Raw genomic sequence first — 10707 nt, 5'->3', positions numbered from 1 at the left:
ATATATATATATATATATATATAATAATATAATATTTAATAAGTTATAATAAAGAAACAAGACCATTATACATAAATAAATTAATTAAATAAGAGGAGCGCCACTTCTAGTCAAAAATAAAAAATATCTATTTAACATAATTATGAAAACATTATGATATCATTACCATATCACCATCTTTTATAATCGGTGAAAATAATAATTAAAAACGTGCTAAATTGAAATCGAAATCATATCATAATTATATAGTTAATCGTTTTTCAATGGAGAAAGAAAATTCGTGAGACAACTTCGAATACTCAAGTTCATTTTATAAACACAAAGATACATACTAAACTGCGATATGAAAATGATCGTAAATGATCATCCAGGATATAATCGCGGAAGAGTACAAGTCCTAGCAAAATACTTTGTAACCGGTCACATGTAAACTAAGCATTCCTCCTTTTCATCGTAGGCTTGCTTTGGTTTATGATGATATAATATTTATTGTACAGTAGAAGTAATTTGATCCTCGATCGTGACAGAATATCAAAGATCTCTCACGTTCGGGCGATGCAACTTTCATCCTTGTGCTTATATAAACGTGTTATTGCGCCACTACATATCCATGGTGGCGACTTTACATATCCATGGTTACATAAAAAAATGTTTTTCGTTTCTCTTTCTTTTTTTTTTGGCCGATTAATCCTCCTCATGGTCCACGTCACATGCAATCAATTTTGCCCTTGGCTCTATGATGATGATCAACGATTTGAACCCTCGAACTAGGTTTCAATTAACAACATATTTTTAAATTTTACTGGCTATGATCAGGGTAGTGTCCGGCTCTTCCCAAATCATAATCGAATAAAGCTACAGACAAAGAGTTAATTGTAATTAACTTGGACGATCAATCCTCAATTGTACGAACTTGGCTATATAACAAAGATCTCAATAGAGATTGTTGTACAGAACGAATCAGTTGTACAGAACTGCGATCGAGATCATTTAGAAAATGTCGCAGACTTATCCTGGAAACGACTGTGATCCTGATAAAAATTTCAGAAGTTTAACATTTACACTAATATAATACTATCACACATACGCATACTCTCTCTCTTTCTCTCTCTCTCTTTTCGTCGTGTACTAAATAAGATATTGGAACAACGTTCGCGGTTGTTTCCTAAGAGTGAACGTATACTAAGCGAACGAATAACGAACGTACAATAAATGCGAGTTTTAACCAGCTGAAGTTCGAGAAATATTTACTTCGCATACAGGGAATGCAGATAAAAAAGAGAACGTTACTCGAGTATTCGATAAATGTTTGTTTCGACTGGAAATTTCCGCATGTTGCAGGAAATTTTAAGTAAGCTCGATCGCGTTACTTGTTCGCTCAGAATGACGTATCCACCTCAAGGATAACAACACTATCAATGTTCGATACTGTACAACATCGCTGTGCGAGAATGTCGGTCGATGCGTGAGTCACGCGAAATCGATGCTCTCTTTCTCTCTGTCTCAAAGGTCTCTCCCGTCCTGACATCGTGGTCCTCCTTGTAGCAGCGCGCGACAAAAAGGATGGATCACCAATGTGCGCAAGAGGCCCTTCCTCACGGAGATCGATCTACACCGTTCGACGGCTCGAAAAGAAGAGAGGAGAGGAAGATCTTATACGTGATGAGGTGCAGCAAAAGTTCCATCCGAGAAAGGGATGAATAGGAAACGTATCAGGCAGGAGAGTGATTTCCACGGCGAAGGGACGAGAAGAAGATGGAGAGGGGAAGGGAAGAGGGAAGGAGGAGAGAATGGAAATAATCCTTCTCGGATTAAAGGAAGAAAGGAAATCGATTGCGTTTATCTCTTATATTGTTAATTTGGTCTCGGGGTCCAACGACTCGTGAAGAGTTATTGTATGAAATAATCGGGATGGTCTGAGTCCTTCTCAAACCTCTTCGCCTCCTCCTGCATGCTTTCCTTGATCTTCAGGATGGCCGCCGACTCGGTCTGATCCTGCGAATCAACCAACACCAGGCCGGTTACACGTAAACGATCAGGCAAGCCCATCAACCTTGCCCAAGTTTTTCCGTGCGCAGCGTCTTTCACCAGCGTGATTCGCGGGACTCTCGGTAATCGCGCGTCGGAATTTCGGTTAAGGGTTTCCAGTTTATCGAACAGTAAATGTCCAGCCAAATATTTCCCTCTCGTTGTCGCGCGTAAAGAACGCGTATATCAGGAATCTGCCCAGTAATTTCTTCCCAGATAATGAAGGCGAGAGAACGTATGTATCATCACAACTCGCAGGACGATGGATGAACACCGAGGAGTCCCGCGAAATAAAATCCGTCCGAAATAAAATCTTCACCCCCGTGTGCGAAAACGCTGGCCGGTGAATAAAACGCTTTTAAAAGCGCAACGTGATGGCGGTGTGTCGTGAAGGGGCCGGGCTCGTGAAACGAAAAACTCCGTGGGACAGGGATACTGAGGAAGTGTCGGTCTCGTTGTCGGGAACCGGAAGAAAAGTTGGAGTTTGAGGTACTGTTTGCTTAAGGGTGCTCTGACCCACAACACATGGACGTTACGTAAGATAGTGAAGCCCGTGTCGAGCTGAACATAATACAGCAATAAGAATAATAACGATAATAATATTAATGATGATGTGATGATGATAATAATAATAATAATAATAATAATAATAATAATAATAATAATAATAATAATAATAAAATACAACGAAAAATTCATTATCGTCGCCTGCCCCCCCACGCACGCACACCTCACCGATTTTAAACGACAGGTAGTACAGTGAAAAAAAAGGTACTCTAGAGAAACTCGACGTGTCGTCCTTCACACACTTATGTTTTTTCTCCCCCATTTTTTTTTAGCGAAAGACTCTTCCGCCCCTTCGGAATTTTCGTCTCCGCTTATTTTTTCCGTGTCTCGCAATCCATCGATACGCTTTGCGCTGACGCATCCATGTGCTACAGGTCAGTACAGGCTAGTACTATATACAGCTATCTGTTCTGCTCTAGTCCGGTTTTACATACGCAGTGAATACGAGAGAACACTCGAGAAACGTTCAACGAGAGTGCAACATCGACCATGACAATGTGTTCCACAGCCGCCAGCGATAGTGGTGCAACGTCCGACTTAGCGGAGATCAGTCCAAGTATCAACGATCCAAGTTAGCTTAAACTCAGCGATTTTTCATTTAAAGAGTAGATACTGATCGCGCTAATTGGACGGATGGTACGAACAAAGCGACGAGTGAAACACAAGTGATGTGTGTTGTGTGATTAGCACAAGTGCAAATACACGGAGACGGATAGTTATATATAAATACGATGATAGCCAGCACCCCTCGGATTGAATCGTAAATAAAAAAGAAAAACGCAATAATCTCAGTGTAACAGGATTACATTTATTGTCTCGATCTCGCCTGGCTTATAGGCATATATTAATTATGTTATCATTCAGCGATACGTTCGGCTTACAACGAGGAGTATATCAAGTAAATTGGCATTAAGGGTACCAAACTGTGCCCGTCCGTTCACGAATCTCTATTGTTACTATTATCGATGAACTAGGAACAACGTCGCGAAATAAGTTGGCGTTGTTTCCGCTCGAGAAAACGACTATCGTGGAGATCAGCAATATCGACAATTGCGATTCGTCGTGCGAATCGCATTTCAAGCTTCATACCCTTAATGCGCCGCTTTGCCGAGCTTTTTCTTCACTCATTGACTCGTGTTGTACGTCCTCGCATTAAAAAGAAAAGATTATGCGACTCCACAAGCGCGCGTGTACTTTCTTTTTTCCGTTTGACGTATGGGCTTAACGGCAAGATGGCAAGAACTTCGGGATATCGGCAAGCAGTACGTTCTGCCAGACTATCCTGTAATATCTCTTGTGACAGGCGGCAAACAATTCCGATCAGATAAATTGACAAGCTTTAATTACAAGATAAACCCGTCACCACGTCATCCGCGCGATCGCAACTTTAGCAAATAATTAATTCATAATTATTTCATGTATTTTATCCTCGCGTTCATCATGTCATTTACCATCTGTCGCAAAATGTGTGTAAGTATACAAATTTTTGACAATATATAAATGGTGTGAAGCAAAATACTCTGTTTTCTTAATAATCCATCTGTTAATCCACGATCCCAAACCGAAATGAGAAGCGTTAAAGAACGCCCAAGAACGTTCGTAGCAAGGTAGCTTTTGTAAAAAAAAAAAAAAACGAGCTTTCACAACGAGACAATAAAAAAAAACTTGCAGCGTCTTGCCGTTTAATCCCAGAGCATGCACTTGCGCATACGCACATTCACTCTTCTCTCTCTCTCTTTCTCTCTCTCTCTCTCTCCCTCCCTCCCTCCCTCCCCCCTCTCCCCTCTCTCACCCGCATTCTCTCCGTGTATTTTTTTTCATTTTTTTTTTACATAAAATTCCATCGATTTTTGTCTCGGCATTAATTTAAACATAACTAATAGCAGCACAGTATAGTCCAGTACTGACCTATAATCAATGCGGACGGATGGATTCCGGGAAATCTCTCGCTTCTCACCCTCATCGCATTTTATCTTCCGTTTCTCTATCTATATTCGCTGTCTAAGGTTCAGTACTCGCATGTCTTACGTATCTTATATTCATACAAAAATATTAACGTTTGCACATATATATATATTATATATAATATATATTTTTTATATATACCTCTTTTTCTCTCAAGTACTTCGTTTAAGCTACCTGCAGTAAACCATTCGCCTCGCAATATCGCGTAATCTCGAACTACCGTTCGCTGAGAGATCCGCTTTTACCGTTGTACAATGTCAATCGGCTACCAGTATCAAAGATGAAAGCTACGATTGATTAATTTACATAAAATTATCGTTGCTCGAGTCGCATCAAACGATTAAAAGTACGTAGATTAAAAATTCTGCTTTCAAAAGAGATTTCACCTTTCGTTCTACAGTGACGCTAAAAATTGAGCAAGTGACGAACTTTTTACATACTTTGCACGAGAAACGATGAAACTAAGTGTTAGTGGGTCACGAAACGCGCGTTGATTGATTTCTGCACGAATTTAAATAGGATTCTAATTAATTTAACACATTTATTATCGCGCGAGCAATATTCACGGACTGCCTGATCTATAATGTACTCTTGGCTCCTTGTTTTTTTCACCTTTTTGTAACTATTTTATTAACAATGTTTTTTGTTTTTTCCGAAGTTCATCAACTTTTAACTCGGACAGAAAATGAAAAAACAGGATAAGAGGCAAAAAGACAAAAGTTAAAAAGTAGCAAAAAGCAAGAAATAAGAAGCAAAGAGCACATTATGGATCAAGTTTTTAGAGAAAACGATTAGAAACACGATGCGACTTTACATCTAATTATCCCAAAAATTTGGATATCCCGATTGGGGAAAAATTAGCAATTAGAGATTTTGTAGTACAGTGCGAGCTTCCCTTGTAAAAAATTATTGTTAATTCATTAATCATTTTTACGCGTTCGTATTAACTTTGCTTCGCTAGCAAGAAACAGTAATCCGTATATATCCCGTTATAGAAATATATGTACGATACATTAATTTCCATTTGCAAAGCTAATGATGGATGCAAGACAGAATGCCTGCTCCTAATATTGGGAACAGACTGTGAGCAAATAATTGGAGGGATTCGGTCCGCGTTATCCTAGACTGTGTTCACTTTATTACAGAGTCTCGTGATCGTTATTGCAAGATGTGCGAAAATTGAAACTGCTAGATTCACGTTAAGTGTAAAAAGACCGCGCGAGATACCCCTTCTCGGAGGAACCCTCACCTGCCGTTTACACCGTTTAACTCTATAATGCAGTAAAGAACGGACCAAACATCAACTCAGAATCAAGTACAACTCAAAAATGGTGCATTCAAACGAGATTAAAAAAGAAAACAAGAACGTAAAAATCGATTAATAATTATGCGATCAATAATCACAGTAGCGAATAGTTATATACGTATATTCTATCGTGTATGTGTATATGAACGTGTTTTGTATCTTATGTAACAATCTTCACGTAATTTTTCAGGCACCTTTACTTACGACCTATGCATAATTGTCAAATAAATATAAATAATAAAAAATAATCTGACAAATCTCTTAAGTAAATATTAACTAGCTTCTGTAGTAAAATATAGGCATAATCCAGGGATTGAAGATGGAAACAATTTTACTAACAATTATTTCGGTATACCATGCATATATATAGTATGTATTTATTTTTATAAAAATCGCAATATCATAAATATCTTGATTTATATTATTCTATATCAAATGTGATATACAACTGAAAAGCTTTTCGTTATAAATTATAAAAGAAAAGAATACAAGAATCAAGTAAAAATATCAATTTAATATTTATATGTAAGTGTGTTAAATAATTTAATACTAATAATATCATTATAATATCAAAAAGCTATAACAGTATTATTTATAATAATTCATTTTTATTTCGGTTATTGTATAACATTATATAATATATATAATATTATATATTTTATTTTTATTACATATTTCAATTAAATATATATGAAACAAATAAATACCGACAAGTAATCAGTTTTTTTTTACCGTTTTCAATCCCTGGTATAATCATAGTAACGTAAAAAAAAGAATTATAAAATATCTAGTCTTGCAACCTTTTGAGTATTTAAACAAAGCATATACATATCGTATTCCTAGACACGGCGAAGCGCACGTGTAAGAATAATTGTTGCTCAAGTATCTGCGCCATTTAGTGATAGTAGTTCAATTAATGAGCGCTTAAGTGCTAATCCTAATCGAGCAGGAGCAATCGATAATGATCGCACGCTGCATTTAACACGAATATCATTAACTTTTTTTTTCTTTTTCGCTCTTGCTACGAGCTTGAACCACTACATGTGCCGGACTATAGCGAAACTAGCCGGAACGCACCATGGAACACGTGAATACGCAGCGAAATTGCGATGTTTTTCCGCATTACATGTATATAACCGGCACACCATGTGCGAAGTCTACGGCATCTACGAACTCGGGGCTGGCTCCAAGACGACTTGATTTTTTAAAAAAACTGTCGAGAATACAGAGAAGGTGCACGTACGTGATTACTGATAACTCTTTTCGCAAGACTCGCAAAGAACGTCCGCGACGCTGTCATACTTCTAGATTATAACAAAACTTTGCGGATTATGCAGGATAATTGAAGATTAAAAACACGTTTCTTGTTTTTCTGCTCATAGAAACTTCCGTTTGAAAGATGACATCACACGTGCGTGCAATAAATACAAAAGAAGTTTGAAAAGAAATTTGTAAGATGGAGCGTTAAATCGAAAATGAAAATTACGCATAAATAATTATATACATATATACATTTACTGCTACATATAATAATTTTATTCTAAAAAAAAAAACAATGTTTAAATAAATTTATAAATATTATTTTAGACCGACTTGATTCCGGTTTATAAGTACACATTTTTTTAAATAAAAAAATTTTGTCGGCCCTTTTCAATTATCAGACAAATCGCCAAAATTTCAACAAAATCGAAGACGAAAGCGTCGTGACTGTTCCTTGTCATATCCTACTGATAATCTCATATAACAATATATAAGATTAGCATGTAAAATCGTATACGCGATTGAATCAAAAGTTCGATTACTTTGTCGCACGAAAGTAATTTGGTGTTTCACCTTATCATAAAGCACGCAGAAAGAATTTGAATACTTATATAAATATTTATATAAACACTTATATAAATATGTATAAATTATTTTTCATAAAATCAATATAAATAATGAACTATTAAAAATCAATTAAATTATATTAAGTCTCGTCATCTTTCTGCCCACTTTATAACTGCATCGTTAGACGTTATTGTTAGTATGATAGTAGTTAGACGCAATTTCAGCGAATACGGTTATGACAAATATTAGATGCGACCAAATGACGCTGATTAAATTTACCAAAATACCATGTAACGCGTAATTAAACAGAACACCTTCCGAGAAATTTATAGGGACAAATGATACTCTTGTAAGAAAGCATTAACAAGCCTGTTGGAGCGAGGCTGAGGATAAATCCCTTGAACGAGACTGAACCCATATTATTTTAGCAAAATATGTGAATATCCGCCGTACTGATAGAAGCGCTTGTGGCTGTTAATTGAGATGATTAGAAGAGCAATAAGTTGTAACATGGATTCGTATGTCACAAAAATAATAAATAAATAATAATGTAAAATAAATTTTTAAAAATTAATATACAGTATAACGGCAATGAATAAAAGAGGTGATTAGTCAGATCAATGATATACAAATCCACGTCGAGTGTGTGATCATTAGAAAAAGTTATCAAACAACCTGTGCATACTTACATTCTCTCCAGGAGCTCCGAATCCACCCAGATTATAATCACCCATTCCGCTGCCGCTATCTTCCCGTGGTGTTCCAGGACCACCATTCGCTGGACTGTTCTTCATCCCATCGAGACCGTCACCGTTTAGAACCGGACCCATTGTATTAGGACCCATAGGTCCCATTGGACCGCCTTCAGGTCCACCGCTCATTGGAAAATCCTAAAATATGTTATAGCATTGCTTATATGTAATATATATAAATGTTTTAGACATTAATCATTTATCTGGGATTTATAAAAAAAACTAACCCAAATACAGTTTATTAATAAATTTAAAATATAATAAATAGCTGTTATTATTTAGCCACTTACACCCGGCATATTTCCTCCAGGTACAGGCTTCATAATGGTATACATATTTTCTCCTCCACTATTGCTGCTATCCTGTGGGCTAGGCATAATGGGTGTACCGGGTCCAGGCGGACCCGTTGATCCAGGCGGCCCTCCATAGTTGCCCGGCGATGACGACGAATAATTCATTGGCTACATCAAAGAAATGTTAGATATTTGTTAAAATAGTGTTAAATATTAGAAATGTATCGAGAAATAAAAATTGATGTGTATTTATCTATACCGTAGATGTGTTGGGTTGCCATTGTTGTCTACCACCTGGAGCAGCCATACTCATCGGTGGCATTCCAGGACCTCCTGGTCCACCTGGACCCAAAGTACTGTTGGGTGGTGGACCTCTCATACCTGGGCCATAACTTCCAGGACCCATCGGTCCCATCCCTGGTCCTCGGGGAGGATTCATTCTTGGATTCATTGGGTTCATTCCTGGTGGACCTATGATAGAAAGAAGAGTTTGGTAAATTCAATCGTTAAATAAGGGAATGTTAACGTTTGTTCTAATTCTATGTTAATGCTAACTGCTAATTACGATTTTGTGGACTAAACGATAAAAATTGTGGATTTGTGAACTTTAAGATAAAGTAACTTGTGTGTGAGAATGGGCTTCATGTGCGATATAACATTAAGTGCGGGCTTAAAGTGAAAGTCAAATTGAGTCATGCTTTGCCAAAGTCGAGATGAAGCCGGTGGATGACATGCCGTTCAAGCAACTGTCACCACACAAATTAACATAGTGAAAAGCTCATGCTAAAGATAGAAACAGCATGGTATTAAATGCGAACAATTATATTGGATTGTCCGGAAAGTTCGTGCCGATTTTGAAGGAAAATTGAAACGTAGAAGATTAAAATTTTTAATTTATTAAATTATATAGGTTAGTCGGCAAGAACTTTCCGGACAACCCAATACATTCGAACATAAAAAAAAACAAAATAATTTCGTTAGCTGTTAATTATTAAAAATTCTTAAGAGAATTCTTAAATTTTAATTTCAGATAAAAGCGATTTTGTTTTATAGATTTTATACAATAGCGTAACACCTACAGATTACAAATATTATTTCGTAAAATGTAACATGATAATCTAAAAATATATTTGCTAAACACAAACATGATAAGTCTATCTTTTTTATTTGCATGTAGCATGATTTCATAATACGCAACAAATTTTAATTACTATTAAATATAAGCTTGTTATAATAACAGATTTAAATATATTTTGTTAATTTAAAAATGTCTAAAAAAATTCCGCAAAAATTATGCATTTACATGTATAATTAATTTAGATATACTGGATGAGTTTTTTTGACCAGAGACTGCAAAATATCTGGAAAAATAAGCATTGTATGAAAAAAATGTTCTAAATAAACCCTCAATATTTTTGAGGGAGCAATTCTATCCCGCAAAAGTTAGCCGCCTTTCACTCTCTCCTTGGGATGAGGTTGGAAATAACTTTGAAATCTTAAATGGGAATTTTCCCCTATTTTTTATTGCAGATTCGAATTCTATGTCCAAAGACGTGTCAATTTTGTCTAAATCTTTTTTTTCGATTCCTGATGACGGCGCATTCAGCGAAAATTGGTTAATTTTCGTCTTCTTCAAGGGGAATCCCTATGTTTTAATGCAATGATACGTTGAAGAAACTTTTGTCTGAAACATATTTTTCGAATTATCGTAGATAATTTTTTATCCGTTCTAACTTTACTCAGGGTTAAGTCATCAGAAATAAAAAAAAAAGATTTAGACAAAATTGACGTGTTTTTAGACGTAGAAACCGAATCTGCAATAAAAAGGGATTTCCATTTAAGATTTCAAAATCCCAAGGAGCGGGAGATGGCTAATTTTTGCGGGATAGAATTGCTCCCTCAAAAATATTGAAGGTTTATTTAGAACATTTTTTCATACAATGCTTATTTTTTCAGATATTTTGTAGTC

General features: G+C 36.2%; 1 protein-coding gene across 4 annotated transcripts in view; it reads right to left on the bottom strand.

Moving 5' to 3' along the window:
- Positions 1-668: 668 nt before the first annotated feature.
- LOC108691581 (single-stranded DNA-binding protein 3) overlaps positions 669-10707 on the bottom strand; it is a 21384-nt gene continuing 11345 nt past the window's right edge. For 2 of the 4 annotated variants that reach the window (XM_018199396.1, XM_018199398.1), the window contains exons 10-13: positions 8998-9209; positions 8736-8906; positions 8383-8583; positions 1891-1995 (exon numbers count right to left, since the gene is read on the bottom strand). In XM_018199396.1, the coding sequence (XP_018054885.1) occupies positions 1891-1995; positions 8383-8583; positions 8736-8906; positions 8998-9209 (689 nt within the window). Of the gene's footprint in view, positions 1996-6614; positions 7080-8382; positions 8584-8735; positions 8907-8997; positions 9210-10707 lie in introns of those variants that run through there. The other 2 variants (XM_018199395.1, XM_018199397.1) reach the window with 2 other exon arrangements.

The sequence above is a fragment of the Atta colombica genome, unplaced genomic scaffold (assembly GCF_001594045.1).
Source record: "Atta colombica isolate Treedump-2 unplaced genomic scaffold, Acol1.0 scaffold47, whole genome shotgun sequence".
Lineage (NCBI taxonomy): Eukaryota > Metazoa > Arthropoda > Insecta > Hymenoptera > Formicidae > Atta > Atta colombica.
This window is presented reverse-complemented; position numbering and strand designations above follow the sequence as displayed.